Source organism: Mytilus trossulus, chromosome 7 (assembly GCF_036588685.1).
Source record: "Mytilus trossulus isolate FHL-02 chromosome 7, PNRI_Mtr1.1.1.hap1, whole genome shotgun sequence".
NCBI classification, from domain to species: domain Eukaryota; kingdom Metazoa; phylum Mollusca; class Bivalvia; order Mytilida; family Mytilidae; genus Mytilus; species Mytilus trossulus.
The window spans coordinates 47,995,138-48,020,779 of record NC_086379.1 but is presented as its reverse complement, the minus strand read 5'-3'; the positions used below and the strand labels follow the sequence as shown (position 1 = coordinate 48,020,779).

General features: G+C 30.6%; 2 protein-coding genes across 11 annotated transcripts in view; one reads left to right on the top strand and one right to left on the bottom strand.

The window, feature by feature from the left end:
* The window catches only part of LOC134725188 (coiled-coil domain-containing protein 154-like), a 49,086-nt gene extending 34,893 nt beyond the window's left edge, over positions 1–14,193 (bottom strand). For 5 of the 10 annotated variants that reach the window (XM_063588811.1, XM_063588807.1, XM_063588817.1 and 2 more), the window contains exons 1-2: positions 14,103–14,149; positions 8,998–9,117 (exon numbers count right to left, since the gene is read on the bottom strand). In XM_063588811.1, the coding sequence (XP_063444881.1) occupies positions 8,998–9,117; positions 14,103–14,128 (146 nt within the window). In that variant the 5' untranslated portion in view covers positions 14,129–14,149. Of the gene's footprint in view, positions 1–117; positions 148–579; positions 610–4,009; positions 4,109–8,997; positions 9,118–14,102 lie in introns of all 10 variants that reach the window. The other 5 variants (XM_063588812.1, XM_063588813.1, XM_063588814.1 and 2 more) reach the window with 5 other exon arrangements.
* LOC134725190 (glutamate-rich WD repeat-containing protein 1-like) lies at positions 14,186–24,592 on the top strand. The gene is made up of 6 exons (XM_063588819.1): positions 14,186–14,447; positions 20,080–20,372; positions 21,139–21,349; positions 21,977–22,119; positions 22,837–23,034; positions 24,252–24,592. Exons 1-6 carry the CDS (start codon positions 14,228–14,230, stop codon positions 24,549–24,551), a joined length of 1,365 nt encoding a protein of 454 aa, XP_063444889.1. The 5' UTR covers positions 14,186–14,227; the 3' UTR covers positions 24,552–24,592.
* The last annotated feature ends 1,050 nt before the right edge of the window (positions 24,593–25,642 follow it).

Genomic DNA, 25,642 nt, shown 5'->3' with positions numbered 1-25,642 from the left:
ATAACGCTCCATTTTTCAAAATAAAAAAATCATCAACGCCATTAATTACATCTATATCATCAAACAAAATTATAAAAAGCAAATTAAAAATCAACCTTTGGAGACTAATAAATATACCTGGGTGATGATTTAGCTTCATTCTCCATCCTGTCAATTAATAAACAAATTAAAGAAAATTTTCCACATTATTAAAATTGATCCACGTCCATGCTGCCAACCTTTTCATACCATACTGAGGAATTACATATATTAGATGGCATGAAGTAAAGTATATACTTTTGACCTAACAAATAGTCATATTTCATGATATTTGTTTCACATTGCAGGATCTGAGGATAAGCCAACCAAATTCACATTTTTTTTCAGTATCACTCATTCATGTGACTTTCTATTAAGTGTAGAAAAATATCTTTTCAAGCGGGAAACAGATTTCAGACCACAACTAAAAGAGGATAAGGAATATTACACTTCATTTTTCAAAATAAAAAATTTATCAATGCCATTAACTATATCTATATGATCATACAAAATTAAATATAAGCAAAACAAAAATCAACCTCTGGAGACTAATAAATATACCTGGGTGATGATTGAGCTTCTTTCTCCATCCTGTTAATTTAAATAAACAAATTAAAGAAAATGTTCCAAATCATTAAAATTGATTTCCGTCCATCATGATGTCAACCTTTTTGTACCATACATCAAAAGATTAAGAAATTAACACATTAATATTTGATGAAGCAACAATTACTGTGCGATTCCTATAATCATCAGAAGAAATCATTTATATGTCATTGGAAACAACTAAACAAAGTCATTTCTCGCTAAACAGGATAAGTTCAAAGTCGATAATTTCCACTCTCTTAACCAACAGTACTAAACCTGCTTCATTGATTTCATTGGCTATAAACACTGGAAAAATATAGCTATTCTTATTGATTTTCCATTAGAAAAAGTTATATTTGCATAAGGTCTGAGAAATTTAAAATTCTATTACATTTCAAATAAACTCATAAACTAGAATTCATCCTCAGGGGAGGTTAGATATATATTTTCTCATTAGAATGTAATTTTTTATAATTTGAGATATCATAATTTGAGTTATATCTATTTGAAAAAACGATGCAAAAAATTATTGAAAATTGTGGTCTGGTTTGGAACTACAATGCATTGTTTTAAACATTGCACATGAATCAATGTAATTAACCATTTTATTTGGTATTGCATGTGCTATCATTTAAATATTTGGTTATATGTAAAATATTTGACAATAATTTAGCTGAAAGTATACATGGCAGTTAAAAGAAGGACCAAGTTCTTTTTGGGGAAATCTTCAAATCTAAGATATCATGTATGCCATATCGGTGTTTTACGATTTGTCAGAAATATTTTAAGTATTATCAGGTAAAATTACCTAATTCCTACCAAATGTTACCTTGTATCTTAGATAAATCTAATAATTTGAACAGTGCAAGATCATAAACCTATAAAATTAGAAATTTAAATGTCTAAAAACTGACAAGTTACAATATTTACAATTATTTCATGTTGAACATATAAAGATCTTAAGTTAATGATATATATCTAACACATAAGTAAACATTAAAAACCTTCTGAATTTGCTATCCTAATTTATGAAATGAAATTTAAATTTATTGTATGAGTGATGTCTGACATAAATTTTTTTATCAAATCTTTTTCTATTTATTTAAATATTGATAAAATGTAAAATTATAGAAGCATATTCAGTCTTTATTCCAGTTTTAAAAAGTTCAAATTTATCTCTTTTATAATGATTATATTATTACATTATGGTCATTTGAACTTAATAATTTCTGTGTAGGAAAAAAAAATCATGCTTCCATAAAAGATAAATTCTTCATTTTCTTCAGAAAAACTACAAACAGTAACAATTCTTTTAACACTTATCTTGAATTCTTGCAAACTGTATAATTTTTTGGAAAAAATGTAATGTTACAATGACGATTCTCATTATCTTGGAATCCAGGAAACAAACTAGCAAAATAAAGCAAAAAAATCTTGTTCTCTTAATAAGCTGCAATAACCTGTTCTTAGTTCAGACATGTATGTCAGAGCATTGATCTACCGGTATATGAAATATCAATTGAAAAATTTAACAATAGAAATAATATGTTTTTGTTTGATTTTATTCCATTCAAACAAATTCTCTTTGGTGCCATTTAAGTACATGCTGCAAATTATAATGCATAGAAAAATAAATATCTATTCTTTTACAATGGCAAAGAATATGATCCAGAAAACAATCACATAATGTGACAAACTCTAGTATCAATAATTTAACTTAAAGCTTCTGATATCTAATACATGTACAATCAACAACTAAACATATCGAAAATTTTCAAGAAAAATCAAACTAGGACTGGCCAGAAATTGATTATCTTATTTCATATTGGAAAGCTATTATTTAATTTTCAATAGCGTCTGCAAATTTGTTTACATACTACATGTACTAGTCTAAATTTTTCTTCAAAATCAGGTTTAAAGATATTACAAATGCTTACAAAACTGCTAAAATCTACCTTTTACCTAAATCAACAAATAGAAACAAAACATTAAAATCTATATTTGCTTTTCTAATATGTAAGTCTGGCACTTAAGTGTTAAGCTTATATATATTGATGGTCAAAATGAACTAGTGAGTATATGCCTGAACTGAACCCAATAGGCATTATTACTGTCTTATGGACAAGAGACTTATTTGGAAAAGACAGATTAAATAAGTAAAGAGTTAATTCTTTGTATATTCTGATACCTGGAGATGCTGCAACACCAAACCAACAAAAGCACCAAAAAAGAAATTTATTATAGACAAAAGGATATACATGTATAATATGTCAAGCTCTACAACATTCTAGAAAAATTTAATGAATAAGTTTGACGATTTCTGTCAAACATCTGCACGTTGTTCAAGTGCCTGTCCAGCCTATCCAGTGTATGCTTGGTTCAGTTTAAACATGTTTTATTGATTTAAAGCAGAGACCACAAATGGCACATAAGAAATAAATTTAAGTCATACATTGTATGACCTCGTCCTAATACAGTGTTGAGTAAAATAAAGCATGTCATAATACACATACTTGTCTTTTTTTTACTGCCCATTCTTTATATAATTAAACTTTCCAAATTTTAGTATACTGCAGTTATTTGTTGTTTTGGGTATTGTATTATTATAAGAGCATCAAAATGTATCATTCATGTGCAACAAATCAACTGCATTCTGTGTTTTATATGGGTGTGCTATTATATGAATTAGTTTAAGAAATGATCAATATGTTCCCAAAAAATTCATTGTCCATATTCCATGTGTCACATGGAAAACCAATCTCCAGTGTCATATTTTTTCTTTAATTTATCATGAAAACATTTTTTTCTATCTATTTTTGTCTTTAAATTAGTACTAAGAAACCTATCAATAGAAGCCTAAATGATACTTCAAAAATAGACATTAAACTTATTTCTGGAATACTTTAATCTCTGTACCAAATAAGAATACTTAATTAAACTTACAGACATGCATTCCGTACTGTGCATGCACAACAGTATAAATCATTTCTATGAAGAATTTCTTTCCTAATTAAAATAAACTCATTATAGATACCAGGATTAAAATGATGTTCACCAGAAGTACGTTTTAACTACAAATTATTCATCAGTGACGATTAATTCTAAGTTCAAAGGCCAAATAAACTACGAAGTTGACAGGTTGAAGAGTGTTCAAGAATTAAAAATTCAGAGAGGTTTTGCCAAATACATCTAAGGTAATCTTTTCTGTTGGGAGAAAATTCTTAGTTTTCCAAAAAATTCAAAGTTAATTTAAAACTATGACAATATCTATGAGCATACAAGCTGAAATCTAGTTAAGTTTCAGCTAATACTTGATATTGCATTCAGATGTGTGGGTGCTTCACTGCAACATGATCAAAACTGCAACATCTAGCACACACTATAGCCATGCCTCTACCCTTACCTTGGAGTTGGAGAGGTATACTCATTAGACCGGTCATACCATTCTGTCCTTGTGTATGGTCTGGACTTATACGTAGTCATTGTTCTTAACCCTTACTACCTACATGTACATTGATAAAAATTTACTAGAAAAATCGAATAAAACTACATTTTTTTCAGTTTTCTAAGTCACTCGTATCTGTATGTAATGCCATCAAGTTCATAAACTTACTACATGTACTTCAACAATTGTTTCCAAATTTTGTTAGAAACCTAGTTTGCATAAAAATAAGAACTTGGTACCAGAGCGAAATTATAATGCTGTTGTTCTGTATACATGTATGACTGCATGACAATTCATAAACTGCATGCAGGATTACTACAAAAACACTTTCCAAATTACCATGATTATGTTATAAATCTAGTTTGCACAAAAATTAGAATAGTACAAGAGGTACCAGATCAGAATTCTAATGCTGTTGTTCAATAGGGTGCTTTTGTTACATCAGTTCCACAAAAGCATGTGTAGGATGGAAAAAAGTATGTCCTATACATTAGTACTTCATTTCACCAAGTGTTGACTGCTTATTATAACAGTTGATACAAAATAACATAGAGAAAATCCATACAGATTTCATGTAAAATTACATGGAAAGCAACTAGCTCAGGACTATTTTACTAATTAAGTGCTAATGATGTAGATTACCTAGCTTCACATATGAATGTATTAGTCTCTCATTAAAGTCTGTTTTAACAGAGACTAGGAGCTTTAGGTTTTAATTTCAAACAGTTCTATAAACTAATACATGTACAAATATAAAGACAAACATAAAAACTCATGCCATATGGTTGTTTATAATTATAAGTGAATTGACTTACCATTTAATTGTTTTATGCAAGTTTTGAAGATTCATATTGTCAATAATTCTTTCATTAACTACCTATTGATTATTTCATTTATTATTTATGAAATTGCTTAGTTTTGATATTTATAAATGTTATGATTTATAAATCAATTTGGGTTTAATGTAAAAAAAATAAATTTTGATGGATTATTCAGTTTAAAAATAATTTACTTTCTACATGAGCTTCATAAGTTTTTGTTTTTTTGCAAAACAAACCATGATAGAAATACATGATTTGTATATTAAACATTGTTTTTCCTTCATAATTATATAAATGAAGAAACAAACTTTCTGAACTGTTTTATGTGTATTAAAGACAATAATCCATCTAGATAACCTCCAAAAACACTGCAGACAGTCATTTTCCAAACATTTATAATAAAAGCGGAATTAAGAAATAAAATCACAGAAAACTTTTAATTTGGTCTATTTACTGGAAAAGAAGCTTAAAATTATCGCAAATGTTTTATTGGCTTGCAAGTCAATAATTCAACTCATTTGAATCTTTTAACATGCAACCTCTTATTTAATTTTTAGTGGCAATACATTTAGGTTGGATAGGTTGGATATGTCGATATACACCAAACGTCAGTATACAACAATTACATTATAGTATTAGAACTCCCCATAGATATTAAAATAATCAAATTTTTGTCTTAAATTCATTTTAACTTGATGTTTAGACAACAAAATAATTTGAGGTTATAGAAAAAAATCCATATTTACAAGTTTAAAGCATATTTTATTTGTATCACACTCATGTATATTTAATCTGTATATTATTGAACGTTATTCAAATTGATCTCTACCATGTAAACTTATGATCTGATCAAATAGACAAACTGTTTGAAATCGTTTTAACAAAATATGTAACTAATATTTAATATGGGTCAAGGAATTTTGAAATGAATAGAGAAAAAAACACAATAAAATTATTTATTCTTAATGTGATCAGTTATAAAAATTTACACAGTGTATTTTACAGAAAGTGTCTATTCCCAATTAAAATTCTATTATAGGGCGTATTGCATTTCCGCTAATTTTTCAAAGTCCCAATACCATGTTTACGCAAATTTAAAGTATACGTTTCCGCAATTTGTATTTATTACTTTTCCCTAAATTTACCTGGTAAATTGTAATTGAAATACTAATAGCCTATGCTCTATCTGACGATAAATGCATGAGGTTTGCCGATTATATATTGGAATTTTATATAGATGGGGGCATGGCCATTCGAGATTTCCACCAACCATTTAAGCATCACCTCCTGACCTCAAAGAAAAGAAAACAACGAATGGTGCCAAGTCTTTTCATGCACCCTGAACGAGCAGTTTTTCGCTACCAATCACGTTTTGGCTGCAAATATTCTGCCACAACTGACTTATGAACTCATATCAAGATATATCAGATAATGCTGACTTTTGAACATACGTTTTCATACATTTTAATGATGAGTTTAAAAATACTTGCATGTTATGATGACCTTTAACTTAATTAATATTCATTTTTTATTATGGTTTTGCTTTTGACAGGTATTCCTTAATTATTTGCAAAAAAGTAATCATTTATTTTTTCCGAAATAAATACTTTTTTTCCGGAAAAGGTAAGATATTTATTAGCGGAAGCGTAAAACGTCGCTATTATAATAACATGATTTTTAATTGGATACAATTTGAAATATTTGAATGTTTGGGCCAAAATAACTTAGATGAGCATAATGTTTCCACCATAATAGGAATAAAATGTATCAAACAAATGTAATGAGTTAAGAATGAGATTTACAGAATAAGAAAATAATCAACAGAAAAAGAGGTTATAAAAAAAAATCATAGAGAAAATGGTACATGTATAAAATTTTAAGGATAAAGAAAGAGGGACTCTCTATCCAGACTCACATGAATATATACACCATGCTTTGTACATTTCCCTAATGACTTATTTGACCCAAAAGTTAAACTGAAATTTTCTTTTTATGGAAGAAGCTATATTCAAGATGCATCAGCTATATACACCAATTTATATGAGTTATAGAACTAACTTAGAGGTAAAAGTATTTGTGTTGACAAAAGAGATGAAATAAACCTTGTTATTGCTAATTCAGTTTCTACACCTTTAAGTGTGATAAATTATATGTATGCCATACTCAATATGATACTGGCATGACTAGGAAACCAAATAAACAGTATACTCTTTTATTATATTTCTGCAATATAAAAACCAACTTTTTTTTCAAATTAAACAAAATTTAACCATTTTCATGTTATTGTCCACAACTTAAAATATGCAATAAAAGCCCTGACAATGTCTAGCATGACCAGAATGATTTATTCAAAGTTTGACTTTGAAATTTAAATCTCAAGAAGATTAGACTAAAAGTCCCACAACAACATTAAAAGTTTACTGAATGGATTTATCTATACCTTGTATACATGTTAACATGTTGTTTTCAAAATGTTATTATTAATCAAACAATTTTCAAGTCCAGTTTAAGTAACAATTTTGTGGTGATATTTTAAAACTTCATGAAAGGCTTTAATTTATCTTGTCTATTTTGTCCAGATCACGGATACCAAGATACGCTGGACAAAGGTCAACAATCAGTTTATCACACGTACAGAGTTATTACTGAAAGGTACAAAAATTACAAAATATGTACATTATACAATATGCAGACTGAGAGTACCTTCTTTAATTCTATAGAAACTATTTTCACATATATTATGTATATATGTATATAATACATTGTACATGATAAAGTGATTATTTCAGACAAAAACCCATGTAGTTTTTAAGACTTTTAAAAGAATTGTAATGGCAACACCTGAATTCACCCTAAATGGTGTTATTAGGTGTTGGATATTTTTAATGTTTTTTGTGTTTTGGGAGAAAAAAATTATCTTACCCATCATAGCCATGGAACTATTTTGGACAAGCACATGTACTTCATTTATGAAAATTCCTTTATTATTCAAAAACTTTTCTTAACATGAAGTTATTATGCTTTTGAACATTAGAAAAACTCTTCAATTTTCCTCTGTAACCATGGTATTGTAAACATCCACAAATAAGTAAAATAAGTTAAACCAAGAACATGGAAAACAAAATGTGAAGGTGGTTATCCAGATAAACTTTTTAATTCAATTTCGATAAAAAAAAATTAAACTGTAAAAAGTTTCAAATGCTGTGGAATAGAAGCACAGGATGAAAATGTTCTTACATTTATTGAAACCAAGATAAAAAGATATATTCAGAAACAACAACAAAGCTGTTCCAAAAAAAAATGTGAAATAGTTTGATATGAAATTAAGTGAATTACTGTTCTAACATGACATGTTGATGTAGTACAATGTACATAAAGTTCAATACAAATTTCAAAATAGAACTACATTATATAACACTTATAAAAATTGTGTTAATATGAGTTATAATCTGATAAACTCACTTACAAGAGAAAATTGAAACAGTATTATCTGATTATCAAGTATCAAGAAAATATTCAATATGATCAATTTCACAGAATTTTATTGACAATTTAATTCTTATTTTATAGAAAATCTCATCACATCTAGGATTAACATGTCAAAGTTGACAAGATGACCATATTATATAAAATCCCAATAGAAATCAGGTTCACACTAATTATATCAGAATTATGGTTGAAGCATAGACTTTTATCGACTTTTGTTTTATGATTATCACCTAAAAATGTGAATATAACAACTTTTTTACACTTTCAGTTATACATTTTTGTAAAAAAAAAAAATCAAAAAAAAATTCAGGTAATACTATTTATTTATACAGCAGTCTTAGAAATGTGAAATAGTGGTAGATGTGTGCTTTTAAATTCAAATGAAAAGATTTAACACCAAAAAAATAATAAGTGCTACATGTACTGTAATATTCTCAATGATTAACACAGATCAAGGTGCTTACACATTTGTACATAAAACATGAAACATACAACATGTAAATGTTTAAAAAAGAAAATGACTGGAGCACACAAAAAGCAAAACTGTAAACTGAATAAAAAAAATCATTACATTAAAACCCTGTCTCAATTTTGCATAAATTTTTAGAAAAATATTGACAACACTGAAAGCATTACCTTCGTCCTATTTTTTCAGTGACATTTAAAGCTGTTGGCACTGAATGTGACGTTGGAATACTACTCCGCCTTTGTTTATTATTTCCTGGTCCTTGATACAGCTTTTTCCAAAATGAGCTCCTTTCCATATTAATTAGCAATAATTAGAGCACAAAAACAAGTTAGACTCCATTGGTGTGAGACAATGTAAATAGATGATAATAACATTCATTTGATTCTAAATAAACATTCCGAAAAGGATTGCATGAGTATCAAATCAATCATTTCACATGTTTTTATTTATAAATAATAACTGAATGTATTTTTCCTTCGATCATGATCAGAATCGTTAAACAATATGCATTCATCAGGTGATTATTAAGTTTTATTTTGATGTAACTATAGTTCTCGTAAAACGGTCATTAATTTCTCATATAAATTTTTCATCCTTTCAATTCTAGGAATATTCCCAAGGGCTAAAAAAACCTGTATGAATATTTAATCGTAGTAATTAATTCATTGGCTATAAGAACTACTGTCAACGAAACATAAAATCATCAACTCCATTTGACTCCACATCTAGGTGTGCTCCTTTCATTTTGTATTTCAATATTTTCCCACGAAAATTAAGTTATGTAATCATGAGCAACTTGAATTTTTTCTCAAACTAATAGAGAATTATGTAATTATATAAAATTCATCTTATGATATGCGATCATATATATTAATCCTTGAAATTTAACTGCTGTTGTGTTTGAAATTACTTAGCACAAAATTTTTCAATATCCACCACTTATAAATAATTTGTTAATTCGATTTATGCAGAGCTTCCTGTGAGAGTTCATGCCTACATCAAAGTGAAGTATATTTCCATCAAATATTAATCCAATAATTGTTTTAAAAATATCCTAGAAGCACTATACATCAGATATGTCAATTAAAATTGTATTTCTACAAGCTTCATCAGTTTTAGGTGCAACTGTATCTGAGGTAATGGGATAAAAAAAATCATTTGTTATAAGCTGTCACTAAGTATGAAATGAAAACAAAGTCATAAATGCTGACACATGAATTTCAAAATATACTTCTTTCAGATCATAAGGATATTGAAAAGAACTTGACACGAACGAAGTAAGATTGGTCGATTTCCTGTATTAAACCAAGCCAATGTTCTACTATTCCATTAAGCCCCATTCATACTTTTGACGTGAAACATCAACAAGAAGACACAACTAACAACAAACGTAATAAAGCATCAATATATTGAAAATAATAGATGGCCGTGTTATGTTCATTCATGCAGTCAATTTCACTATTTCAACATGATGGCTTTCTTACAATCAATTACAGTGATACTACAGTAGAAATTGTAATTTGAAAAAGATTTTTCTTTTGTCTAAAGCTAGCACTTTCAATAACTACCAGATTTATCAATAGCTGTGCTTGGAATGGGGGAAATATAAACAAATAACAAATATCCTGCACTCCAAAATATTTAAGATCTTCCATAAAAATAAATTACCCATAAGTAAATGTCAACAAAACTACTTTATCAAAGGTAAAATTTAATGCATTTGTCTAGAATAAGTCCACTAATTTCAAACAGTAATTAATTTGCTGACCTTACTTATACTACATTTATCCTGTAAATTTCAAGGTAAGCAAATTTTGTAGTAATTTTAATTTAAATGATTTTAAAATTGGTTTGAAATCCTATATGGATACAGAATGTTACCTGTGAATGATCAGGTAATCATTTATAAAAGCAATATTGTATAAAATTTAATTTCACTCGGAAATTTTCCAACAACCAACATACCTTCCCATTTATATCTGAGGAACAGAGGTTTTTTAATCACATTTTAAACTTTTTTAGAAGTTAAACATGTTATATTATAATTCTAAAATTACTTTTTACATACACAAGCTTTATTTTGTTAAACATGTTAAAGTTCAAATTGCCAATGAGTATTTTATTTTACTTATTTGTACATGATATATACATGTTGATAATATCTAACCAAATAAAAATCTCAAATGATAAAATATTAATTAACTTCACTAAGAACATTAATGAAGAACAGTAATTACTTTCTTTACCTTTTCAAACTTGATAGAAAAAAACCCAAACAAAAACCCTGCATGAATTCAATTTTAGAAGAAAAAAACCCACTAAAGCACTTTTACCCCACCGTGCCAGCCAACCAAATTTTAATGTTTTTACATGTTATACTGTATACTGAATGTACATAAAACTATCTAAATTGTCTATGATTTAAAAGTTCTGACATTTTATTCACTATCACTTATATTTCCGCTTAACATATTTTTGCCATAGTTTCACAACATTAATATATATTAAATGTGTGATATGATATCTGCTATTACAACAGATATTTTATAAAGTGTCATGTAAAAAGAATCAAACAAATAAATGTGTATTTTCATCAAAGAACATGAATCAACGCCTTTGAAAGTTACTTTTCTATTATTTGATGTATGTCATATTGAGTTTCATATAAAATATTGTTCTCATATTTTCAGAAACAACTATTATCACATTAATCAAACTCAAGCGTAAGTTTCTGAATTGATTAAATGTCTATATACAAAAGAAAATGTTTCAAAAATCCAATTTACCAAATGCAGCTCTTAAAGTTTCACTTTAAATTACGTGGTTTATTCAATTTAACTATTGTCCTTCAATATTCATGAAATACTTGTTACTCAAGATCAAGCAAACATTAATCAAACAGTTAAATGGAAAAAGCGCTATTATAATAAATAATGAAATTTAGAATTATAACAACATTGCAAATTGGATACATGCTTTAACTTTTTTTTAAATAGTACAAGCCTATGAATAAAATTTCATTGATTTCATATAAAACCTTGCTTTCTACTTGTTTCTAAGGCTTGTAGTTGAAAAAAATAAAATTTATATTTGCAGACAATGTCACAGTATGGTTATTCTACATGTATATGTCATGTATGTACTGTATATGCAATTGAAAATCATCACCTAATGACAATTGAACATGTTTTAACCCAAAAACATAGTGTTAAGACAAATAGCTGATAAAAAATAATGACATTTTTGTTTCTTATTCTAACCTTTTCATTGAGAATATCTAGCGGGCCTCACATTGAAGCTGAATAGGTCAGTATCATTAAATGCTATTGTTCTTTTTAGAGGAAATATGTCCATTATATCAATGTTATTTTTAGTTGAAAATAAATGAAATAAAATGAAGCAAAACTAATTTCATGCATACAAAATGTTGTGATAGCTATAGATATATAGTTGTAAAATTAACGAGGTTGCATGCATTTCATCAGTAAATTAAGGAGGCTTGACATGAAGGCCTGACCATGCAGAACTGATATATGACAGCTTTGCCTAATAATTTTCCAATACTCAGAAATACATGTTCAATTGAATTTTTATAATCTACGATAATACACATACACATAATATTGACTGTTGGACACATGCTTATCAACCAATGCATAAACAACCCACAATAAAATCTAGATTTTTTACACTGTATAAAATTGAGAAAGGAAATGGGGAATGTGTCAAAGCCACAACAGCCAAAGGCCACCAATGGGTCTGCAATGTAGCCAGAATTCCCGCACCCATAGGTGTCCTTCAGAAGTGTATTTTGAGTTTATCTATATTCTAAATTGATGTTTGATACCTCTGTTTGCGGCCAAAATATATTTATCATGTTTATCGTGTTCGAAGTGTATTAAACCAAAACTTTCCTCTGAACAGCATGTGATATTGCACTTTAATACCTGATTTTGTAATATCTTAGATGTAACACAAATATGTTTTACAATGTAACAAAAGAAATGCACCACATAAATCACCTTTAGATGCAGATACATGTAGTTTTAACTGTAAATACCAGCTTTTTATTTGTACATATCAAACCTGTGTAGAGAATGGCTCTCTCAGACCTACACCTGGTCTATATTTATAGTTGTCTATCATAGTATGACTCCTGACCATTATCGGGAGTAGCAAGATGATGAGATGATTAAATCAATGTTGAGAGTAAAAATTTATTTTACATATTTTTATAAATTTGTTTTAAGTGATTCCAAATTTTGACATATAGGTTTCTGAAGTCATAAACATTGATTTCTGTAAAAATGAAAGTTTTTTTTTTTTTTACCAAGTTACTTCATTTTTTGTACTTTATCAAATTCATGTCTGATGACTAATTTGAAAATTTACTTTGCTCAGACTTAATTATATATTGACTTCTACATTGTCAATACTTAATTTTTTAAGGATGTATGAAGGTATTGGAATTTTTGTATTTTAAATGTCCCCCCTCCCTTTACAATACAGGGTAAAATGTTTCCCCCCCCATTTTTCAAACTCAACTATATTTACTACATGTACTAGTATTACTACCAAACAAAATCTTTTCTTTTTACCAAATAATCTGTATTATCATAAGTCGTGCACTAAATCACTTAACATTTGAAGAAATAACAAAACAGGGACACCCATTTTGCAAAATCTTCAGAACGAAATCATATTCCTCATGAAATTAAAACATGTCATATATTTTAACTTAAAATATTATCTGCTTATTCGCTTACCAAATTTAAGTGTAGGTGCACATACATATGTACTGGCCTGATATGTACACTTATGGTTAGATTATATGTTTTCCTACATACTATGTGCCTTCCCAGTGGAAATAAACACTTGACAATTGATGTGTTTTCAATAACTATTACCATGAAAAACCATACTAATTTTACTATAAAGGATAGTTTTTAAATTTTATCAGGACATTTCTTGAGCATGTAACCAATAGCACTTTTGCAAATGAACATTTTAGAAAATTAAAACCTGGAACTATGTTCACTTATCCAAGTTAGAAAAGTGACTACACTGTCAGAACAGAATATTTTGCCATATTAAATATAGCTTGGCTTTGCATAAATTTATCAATAACCTGACATCTACCTACAGTATGTGCATTCTGAAAAATGCCTGTCACATATCTATACAGTGTAAGGGGTACATCGCATATTTCTTAACAGTACTAAGGGACACAGAGGGGAAATATGCTTAAGTTTTATAAGAATATCAGTGATACCTTTCATTCCATAACTGATCGGCCATATTGTTTGTGTGTATCGAAGGCTTCAGTAATTTTGACCGCCTCTGATTGGTCGCAAATCATTCACGACCCGGAAGTGAAATATTGAACTACACAACCACATGGTCAAAATGGGAGATAAACAACAAGATGAAAATGTTGAAACATCTGAATCCGAAGACGATGATGAGATGGAAATGTGTCAAATGGAAGGAGCTGACGAGGAAATGGAAGATGAAAACGAAGACGAAAAAGTGTATCTTCCTGGAGAGCCCCTGGAAGAGGGAGAAGAGTTAGTGTGTGATGAATCTGCATACATGATGTATCATCAGGCACAAACAGGTGCCAAATTTAATTTAATTTCTAAAAAGTGATTGAAAACAATGAACTAACATATACATATATTCATAACACATTGATATATTTAAGTTGTTATGGAAAATGCTTTGTAGAGTTCAGTATTAAGCATGACAAGTATAAGCTGCGTTGGTTATTACCAATATAGAGGGGTGATAGGAATCTGGGTCCGTCCGCCCGAGTCCGTTCGCCCTGATTTTATTTTTTAGTATAGTGTTGCGTTGTGTGAGGGGGGGGCGAGACCATTTTCGGGACGCCGGGATCGGCCTTTTTTAGCATCGGGAAACTGGGATTGCCTTGTTTAAAGATCGGGAATTCGGGATAGAAAAATATCGTGATACGGGAAATCCACGTTTTTAGCCACGGGAAATCGGGATTTGTATATTGAAATATAACGGGATTGACAAAAAACTGTACCATGGACAGACAAAAATGCCATTTTCAGTATACTTCAATCAGAATTCATCTAGAAACAGAGTAGATCCAGATCAGAGAAAAAAAAAAATTTAACAAAATTGTTAAAGTCACGGACTATCATGATTTTTTTATTTAAAAAAAAATGTTTTCTACATAAAATAAGCTTATCTTTCTACTTTTCTAAATTTTCCCAGTGTCGGTCGATCAGCTTCTTGTTGGTAATCAGTTGTGTAATTACATATGCCCTAAGTACGGTCATCTATTCTAACAAGTGTCTTACCGTGCATCTGTTTTTTTTTTATTATTTCATAATGTAAATCGTTTCGACTACTTAAGCATGGTTAAGTTGGAAATCTCATAAGTGACATTTGTAGTTCTGTTTGTGTCTGTAACTTGGTCCAGTGGTTTTTCGAATTGTGACTCAAAAAATTCAAATTTCTCTCCGTTACAAAACGATCCCAGTGCTTATCCTATAGGTTGACTTGAACTAGAATTTGTCCATTTTTCTGACTGGCTACTGAAGATTTATGAGAACAAAAATGCTTATATGCAGCTTGACGTCACGTTTATATTGATAATACATATATTCGTATTTCTGGAGACCTAAACATAGTCAATAACTACAAGTTGAGACAACTTTTGTCCAAGGGTTCGAAATACAGAGAGCCACAGCCAATCAATTGGAAGCAGAACTTCAAACTTATAATGGATTCTATTGAGGATTGTGCAAAAGACTGGGCATAAAGAGAAAAGGTTGAGGTTGACAATCTTTTGCAGTGGGTAAAATCAGTGAAGTCATTGATTCAGATAAGAGTAGGTAAGCTTTTAAAGGGTTTATTAGTACAAAAGCTCCTTCCATCTTTAAAGACCCTCGGGTCAAAGAGGAACTGTCTTGTCTCCATGACAAATATGTTGTTGTTCTAGCTGACAAACACTCAAACACTTTTGTTTTTGTTTGCAAGAAACACTACATCGACTGCCTGATGAAGGAACTGAGGATAAATTTCACACTTGGAAATCCTACATATACACTTAAGTACGCTTACGAAGCAGGAGATCCTGGAAAACCACAAATCGGTTCTAATCTCCTTTGGTGTTAATCCGAACGATGAATACCAGGATCTTCTATGATCTATCCTTATATTCCTAAGTTTACAAGAATACTTATAAGGAAAGGTATATTGCAGGTTCTTCTAAGTGTTCCACTTAAACCCTTTCTAAAGTTAGAAACTGCCATACTCACTGCAGTCAAAGAAGGACTACAGAAATATTCCAAAACGTAATATAGAGTTATTTGTGAATTTACAATCTCAATCATTAAAACATTGTACCAACATTAAAACCTTTAAGTGTTCAACTCTTTGTTGCCACTATTCCAAATACTAAACTTAAAGCTCGACTGAAAGAACTCGTCAGCTTGTGTTTCTTTAACAATAAGGGCAGTAGACGTTTTAAATATCTTGGACTATTCAGCTTACTTTGTAAAAAATCATACAGAGTAAGGGAAAAAATATACCGACGAGGATATCACTGCCATGCTGGACTTGTTGATTGACAACATATTTGTTGAATTTGGAGGTTTGATCTTCCAACAGACTATTTGAACCCCAATGGGTACCATGACTTTGTGCTCCTCTACTTGCAGATTTGTATTTAATATTCCTATGACGCAGAATTTATCCAAGGGCTTGAACAGATAGCTGAAAAGAAATAAGCCCAGTCTTTTAATTTCATCTTTCGGTATATTGATGGTGTACTGTCTCTTTATAATAGAATAAAATTGAGAAAGGAAATGGTGAATATGTCAAAGCGACAACCACCCGACCATAGAGCAAACAACAGCCGAAGGCAACCAATGGGTCTTCAATGTAGCGAGCATTCCCGCACCCGTAGGTGTCCTTCAGCTGGCCCCTAAAATATGCATAATAGTACAGTGATAATGGACGTCATACTAAACTCCGAATTATACACAAGAAACTATAATTTAAAATCATACAAGACTAACAAAGGCCAGAGGCTCCTGACTTGGGACAGGCGCAAAATTGCGGCGGGGTTAAACATGTTTATGAGATCTCAACCCTCCCCCTATACCTCTAGTCAATGTAGAAAAGTAAAAGAGTAACAATACGCACATTAAAATTCAGTTCAAGAGAAGTTCGAGTCCGATGTCAAAAGATGTAACAAAAGAAAATAAATAAAATGACAATAATACATAAATAACAACAGACTACTATTATAGCAGTTAACTGACATGCCAGCTCCAGACCTCAATTAAACTGATTAAGAGAAGTTTCAGTGATCACTTACATTTAATAAAATAATAATATATCCAAGTGAATTTGAAATTGAAGATACTACCAACACAGATAAATCGGCTTCATATTTAGACCTTTTTCTCGAAATGACTACTGATGCGCGGTAGGTTGAATACCAAAATTTATGACAAATGCGATGATTTTAATTTTCCTATAGTCACCTTTCCATTTCTGTATAGTAACATCCCAGCGGCACCAGCATATGCATATATGATACGTTACTCTGGAGCTAGCTCAAAGTACGTTGATTTTGTTGAACGAGGAATGCCGCAGCTTTCTCAAAAGTTGCTTAGACAGGCGACTATGAATCAATCAAATTAAGGTCATCACTCAAGAAATTTTACGGTCGCCTCACTGAGCTGCCATTATGACCAAAGTGTGTCAGAAATCATATCTGATATTCTTCCTGAGTCATAATAATCTTCTATCAATTCCGAACTGAACAAAGAAATAACACGACGGGTGCTTACCCTTACTGAGCACCTGAATTCACTCCCTATCTTAGTGGAATTCATGTTGTTTCTTATTTATTATTCATATCTGTTGATGTAAATGTCCTTTGGTTTGGTGAGTCTTTGTTTACTCCTTGGTTTTGATTGTTATTGTCTTGTTACGCTAAAAGACTTTGAATATCAAGCATACCAGAGACGTTTAAATCGTAAGCATTGAAACTTTAAACTTTAAAATTGTGGAACAAATTTATCGGGATCGGGATTTTTAACAAAATATATCCGGGATTTTGGGATTTCCTGATATTAAAACCGGGAAATCGGGATGAAACCCCCTCTAGCCCCCCCTCTTGTGTGTATATAATTGAATGTGTTAAAGTCAGTGTACAATTTCGCCGAATATTTAAGATGTTTTTCATGTTAACTTGTCTAAAGCTAGCTGCTATTATTTATATTATATTTAACTTTATTGATACATTTTAACGATTTAAAAATATTCAGTAACAGTTATCATGGTTATAACAAGATCAATTCCGAACTGTACTTCGCACACATTTATTTACTAAACGAATATTTAAAAGCAAAAAATAGAATTACTATTAGTGAAACAAAAACACAGTTACACTGCTGTACATTGATCACTTGTTACCAGTGTTTTTACCCATCCTTTTTTTATCAATCCTTTTTTTTTTTTTTTATATTTCAAACTGAATATTTTACCCATCCAAGCTGACTATTTTATTTGAGAAAAAATGTTATTCCCCTTATTAATCCATCAATGACAATTTATATAACATTCAGTGATCAAAGGTTTCAAATGACACCTAATCAGCAATCAAATTCAATCAACAGTAATTAAAAGTAATTATAAAATAAAGTGTAACAATGCAGCCAAGAATTTTATTTAATTTATATAAATTTGGCAAATACATGTAATCTGTTTCTAACTTTTAATAGATATACATTAATGTTAACATACACATATCATAAATGAATATAGGGCGAACGAACCCAGGGCAAACAGGCTATCAGGGCGAACAAACTCAGTGCGAACAAACTTAGGGCGAACATGTAATCAGAGTGAACGATTCCGATACCGGGTGATAGGAGGGGTCCTGAACCAAAAATCCCAGCTCAAAAACAAGAAATCCTGATGTCCCGAATTTAAATAAGTTTAATCCCAAAATCCAAAAAAAGTATTCCCGAATCCTGAAAGGGTAAATTCCGAAATCCCCCCCCCCCCAATATAGGTGGAGGAGGAGGGGTGCTGTCCTCATTCCCAAATCCAGAGTCTTAAAAACATGACTCCCGAGGTCCTGAACTGAAAGAAATTTAAATCCTGACATTTCGAAATTTCAAAAGAGAATTCCTTGATCCTGGTAGCATCAAATCTGAAGTCTGGAGCCTAAAAACACCTGATCCCGGATTTTTTGATAAAGATCCTACCCCCCTCTTTATATCTGTGTATCATGTATTTAGGGGGGATTTAGGCTGGGGCAGGGTGGGATAGCGCCCCCCCCCCCCCCCCCCCCCCCCCCCCCTCTAAAATTTTCAAAGCATGGGTTGTCTTCAACTTATTTAAGTATCGGAAGAGACCATTCTATCTTTTTTAACATTCATCAAAATATATAAAACAGTCGTTTTAACAGAATCAACTTTGTCAGATTTTAAAGGACTTAGGAATGATTGTCAGTTATTTTATGATTTGACTGTATTGGCCCTTATGAAAGATTCTGCCTTGGGATCTGGAAATTTAGTTCACAATTTCTCTTCAGTTTGGTCCGGGGGACATTCCTGATCAACAAAATTTGGATTCCATTTAAAAAAAGAAATGGAGAAAATTTAAACATTGATAAAATAAACGTTGATCAGTGATATGATTGTTATGGGTTTAAAATGGAGCATGTTAATAATTTTGGTACTATATGATGGGTTTGTTCAAATTTGCTTTTCTGTGATTTAAAATTTAATATAGATTCAACATTAAATTTGTTGAAATACATATATATTTAATGAGGATATACATTGTATCTACCAAATCAACAAAAATTGGAAACCCTTGGCTTTTTCAAAAATTGTGTCTAAAAAACTGTCAAAATGGGTGCAATTTGGTACCCTCAAATTGTGTATCAACTTATATATGTGCCTTTTGAGTTGTACCGGACAATAACTGACCATACTCATGATAATTTATCTTGTTTGTATCCATTTATGATTCTAAAATTAATGTTCTAAGTTTTACAGAGTTTTAGAGTGGGAAAATCTTTAGAAAAAATGGGTTTAGAAAATCAAAATGAAACCAACCAACTGAGAAAAATTCCAATATATACAATAACATCAAGGGTGAATCAACCTGTTTTAATCACCATGATCACAGACCACTAGTGAAGTTTCATGTAAGCAAACTGAAAACTCAAACAATTTATATTTTACTAGGTGCACCGTGTCTCAGCTTTGACATTATACCAGATTCTTTAGGAGACAAAAGAGAGACCTTCCCATTAACATGTTATTGTGCTTCTGGTTCTCAGTCAGAGCATGGACACTTGAATCATGTGATTGTTATGAAAATGGAAAATTTACATCGGACAACAAAAGAAAAGAAAGAATCAGATGAAAATGAAGATGAATCAGATGAGGAGGATGAGGAGGAAGATGATGATGAAGAAAAGAAACCAGAATTAGAAACAGCTTCGATAAAACATAGTGGTTCTGTTAATAGAATAAGGGTAGGGTATAAATCTTTACTCTAGACTGCACATATAAAACTTCTTTCTTAATCAGGAAACATTACATCAGTTACTACTTTCATGAAGACTTTTCACATTCATGTTGATTTGAATCTTAAATATAAATCTTTACTTGAGCACACATATACATTGATAACTTCTTTCTTAATCATGTGCATTTGATAACTTCTTTCTTAATCATGTGCATGTTCATCAGGAAAAAGAACATCAGTTTCTATTTTCTATAAGATTTTTTTCTTCATTTACAAAAGTTAAAAGGATTTTTTTTCAATTTTTATAAACATCAGTATTTGATTGGGTCTATAAGGACCAAATATGGCCCATATTGGAAGATTTCAATTTAAATTACAGTTAAAAGGCAATTTTAACATTTTTGGGATGTGTAAAACCAGGACTTTTTTTAAGGACATATTGTTTGTTTAACTTACAAATCTGCTAATTTTTGTATGACATCATAATCATGATAATTAACCAAAATTTATTTTTGAACAAAGTCTATATTATCAACGATCTTGTCAAAACTAGTTGTGGCCTATTTTGTGTGTACATTTCAAAGCATAAAAAAAAATGGATATTCTAATATTTGTTTGTGTGTTTATCACTTTATCACATGTTTATTTATCTACGAAACACTTGAAGTATCAGAACAAAAAAATAAACTTCACAAAAATTTGCAGTTAGTTTATATTCTGCTTTCTATATATTCATCAGTTATACATTAAATGATATTTTTCTTGGATTTAAGGTAACAACAATTGGTCAAAAGAGTATAGCAGCTACTTGGTCAGAGAATGGTAAAGTGTATATCTGGGATTTGACAAGACCCCTTCATGCTGTTAATGACTCTAACATCATGTCAGTTTACATACGGAATGAAGAATCTCCAGCTCCTATATATACATTCAAAGGCCATCAGGTAGAGGGATTTGCTGTTGATTGGTCACCTCTTATGGAAGGTACGTAGATAGAACATTATGTGGTATGAGTGCCAATATGTCACAATTTGTTAAAGAAAACCATTTGAGGTCAAAGTAGGGCCTTCAACACAGAGTCTTGGCTCACCACCAACATCAAGCTATAAAGGGCCCCAAAATGACTAAAACCATTCAAACAGGAAAACCAACGGTCTAATCTATATGAATAAGTATTCACCCAAAGAAGAAAACACAAAAGATACCCTATAGCATGTATATTCATTTATATTACAGACTCCTTCAATTAGTCCTTGATATAGAGGAATTGTTGTTTTGATATAATATTTGTAATCAATTAACAAACTGGTGAATATTTTGTTTTATTTATCTGAATTTTTCTAATTGTAAAGTAAACTGCATCTTAAACATGTTAAAATATATCTTTTCCAACTATGGTGTATACTACATGAAGGTGGACGCCTCTGGGTGCGGGAATTTCTCGTTGCATTGAAGACTTGTTGGTGACCTTCTGCTGTTGTCTGCTCTATGGTCGGGTTGTTGTCTCTTTGGCACATTCCCCATTTCCATTCTCAATTTTAGATCACAAAATATTCTAAGCTATGATTAATTGACATGTCATGTCTTTGATATTTAAATGTCTACTTATAGGAAGACTACTGACCGGTGATTGTAAAAAAAACATACATTTGTGGACCCCTAAGGAGGGAGGAGCTTGGCATGTAGATCAAAGACCTTACAGTGGACACACCTCTTCAGTTGAAGATATACAGTGGTCTCCTAATGAAAATAATGTAAACATTGATATATACATGATATATGTGAAGCTTGATTTTTAATGTTCCTTGAATTACCAAAAAATCCAATTAGAAAACTTTTTGGGAATTTTTTATTAGCAGGTATAAAGAAACAGTAGCATTACTTCCCCCCCCCCCCCCCCCCCATTAAATGAAAGGATAAAAACTACATACACATATGTTCCTTTTAGCTGCAGTGAATTATAAAAAATGTCATCATCAAAAGTTTATTTTCTCTTTTTTTCTTTCTTATGACCATACAAAATAATCTACAATAGCTTTTGATTAATTATATATAGATTCTACTACTCCATTCAGTGTGGTTTAATATTTAGTGCTCCAGACTATTAAATTTTCCAATTTTTAAGGGAGCCATGCCTAGTGTTCAAGATGTTATACGAATTAAATGTTTAACTGTTGATAGTGAAGAAATATCTTTCATGAGATTGGGTAATTGAAACTGTTTCTCTAATGATTTTTAGAAGATTCTTAGACAAAATTAATCCTTCTTTTCCTATAACCTGTTCCTTTTATGTAAAATCTAATGAAGGAATGAGATCAAACAAACCACATTTTGATTGAATAAAAATAATTAACAGGTCAGGAAAAGGATATATTGGCTAAGAATATGAGAAAACTTGTTAACTGATGTAAAAAAAAAACACTAAGACATCATCAGATATGATGTTATAATTTTTATATGTTTATTTATAGGTTTTTGCCTCATGTTCTGTAGACAGATCAATAAGAATATGGGATGCTAGAGCTGCCCCTAATAAGGCATGTATGCTGACAGCTGAAGAGGCTCATGACAGAGATGTAAATGTTCTACACTGGAATAGGAACGAACCATTCATAGCTTCCGGGGGTGATGATGGTGTTATTAAAGTCTGGGACTTGAGGCAGTTTCAGGTAATGGCAGTGGTTCTCAAGGTCTTCAGAAATTCACTATTTATTTGTTCCAGTTAAGATGAAGTATTGCCAGGACAAAATAAGTTTTTTCTGGACCAAAAAATAACTAAATGATGTCTTTTGACAAGATTAAAAAATTTATCATTCAGAAATTTATGTAATTTCTTGTGTATCCTATTTCATTGGTATCAGAATAATCCAGATAAAAAAGTAAAACATTTTGCATATTTGCACAATTGAAAAGACAGATATGCCAACTAAAGAGTAAATTATCTCCCCTGACAAAATTGTTGACAGTAAATTATCTCCCCTGACAAACATTGTTGACAGTAAATTATCTCCCTTGACCAAATTGTTGACATACATGGATGTGAACATTTTTGGAAAATAAATATTGTCATTCTTTGATTCTACATATTATGATGAACATTTCTTGTGGTTCCTATTCTATGGTTTGCAGAACCACAAAACAAAACAAAAAAAATCAAAACAAAAAAATGTTTGTACTTTAAAAAAATATAACTCATTTAAAAAAATTAGTACTTAGTTAGTGCAACTTACAATTAAGAAGTAAGAATTTTGTTAAATTTCAACATAAATCCAGTGGTCAGGAGTAGTTACACTCATAGGATATGCTTTAATATTGTTAGATAAAGTTTTATTAGTAAAATCCCCTTACCACAGTACTTGTTTTTATGAAATTGTTGATACAGTATGTTAGGAGGCGAATTAACAAAATAACAAACCAAAGGAGACAATAATTATAAGATGGCGATAATATTAAACAAGATGTGAGAAATGTGCTATTTATTTATTTTTTTATCTTCATTGTTACATTTTATACCAAGTTTATGAAAATACAAATGAAATTTTATGCCTCTTCTGACATCAGAACAGCATGCTTAAAATAACACTTCTGCCACTATAGACATATTCACACTTATGGGTATTTAGATGTATTTTTGTCTCATGGCCCTAGATATGTCTCCAAATAACCTTCTGACATCATACTACAATAACTTTTAATTATGACATCAAAATGTAATATTTTGTGAGAACTTGTGTGGTTTTAATTTAAGAAATAGAACAAGTGTAAATACTTCTGCAGGTTAGACAATTATATCTGCTAGTTTACCAAACCTTACCACTATTCATAGCTAAATAAGAATTATTTTATGTGTAAATTTATTTAATTGATTCTTTTTTTCTTTTTGCAGAAGGGTAAAGCAGCAGCCTCATTTAAACACCACACAGCACCAATAACATCTATAGAATGGAATCCTTATGATAGTTCTGTGTTTGCTGCTTCTGGTTCCGATAACCAAATAACAATATGGGATTTGTCAGTAGAAAAAGACACTGAAGGTGAAGGGGAACCAGATGTTCCTCCTCAGTTATTATTTATTCACCAAGGACAGACAGACATTAAAGAATTACACTGGCATAAACAATTACCGGGTGTTATTGTTAGTACGGCACATAGTGGTTTTAATATCTTTAGGACGATAAGTGTGTGATCATTAAATAATTTTAATGTGATAAAGTACTTAAAGTAGTCTTTTTTTTCTGTGCCTTGATCATTTATACAAGAGTATACAGGCTCAAATATGTCTCGCCTTATTTACTAGTCATTTATATTATGTTGATAGTCTTGAATATAAAGCTTTACTACAACTATCACATACACTTAACAAGATCCAAGAAAATGAGGTCATGGTCATATAAATCAAACAAGAAATACATGTACACCTAACAATCATTCAATACACTGTTATACAGTTGACCTATTGCTTATAGTTTCTTAGAAACAGGCTTTTCCAAGAAAAGTAAATATTGACCAATGAACCATAAAAATGAGGTCAAGCTCGGTTGAACCATGCCAAGCAGACATGTACCGTAACAGCTTACAATTCTTCCATACAACAATAAAATCGAGAATGGGGAATGTGTCAAAGAGACATCAACCCGTCCATATAGCAGACAACAGCCGAAGTCGGTCTTCAATGCAGAGAAGAACTCCAGCACCCGGATGTGTCCTTCAGCTGGCCCCTTAACAAATATGTATACTAGTTCAGAGATAATGGACACCATACTAAACTCCCAATTATTATATAGTTGACCAATTTTTTATAGTTTAAGAAAAACAGACCAAAACACAAAGACTTGACTATAACACCGAATATACTAGACCTATAGCTTATAGTATCTGAGATATTGACTTGACCACCAATGAGGTCAAGGTCAAATAAAACCTGCAAGACTTACATGTACATTATAAAATATTTCCATACACCAAAATATAGTTGACAAATTGCATATACATGTAGCAATAAAAAAAAAGACCAAAACTCAAAAACTTAACTTTGACCTCTGAACCATGAAAAATGAGGTCAAGGTCATATGACACCTGCCAGCTAGACATGTACACCTTGCAATCCTTCCATACACCAAATAGTGTAGATCAATTGCATACAGTTTAAGAACAAGAGTGCACACACTGAAATGTCTCGCCTTCTTTACTAATCATTGCTATTCTGTTGATAGTCCTAAGTATAAAGCTTTATTACAACTGTCACATAAACTTAACATTAACCAAGATAGCTAAACA

What these genes read in the sequence shown, in the direction of transcription:
- LOC134725190 (XM_063588819.1), top strand. Translation starts at nt 14,228, where the DNA reads ATGGTCAAAATGGGAGATAAACAACAAGATGAAAATGTTGAAACATCT. An exon ending in GTTCTGTTAATAGAATAAGG is followed by an intron (nt 20,373 to 21,138) that starts GTAGGGTATAAA and finishes CTTGGATTTAAG; the next exon opens with GTAACAACAATTGGTCAAAA. An exon ending in GGGACTTGAGGCAGTTTCAG is followed by an intron (nt 23,035 to 24,251) that starts GTAATGGCAGTG and finishes TTCTTTTTGCAG; the next exon opens with AAGGGTAAAGCAGCAGCCTC.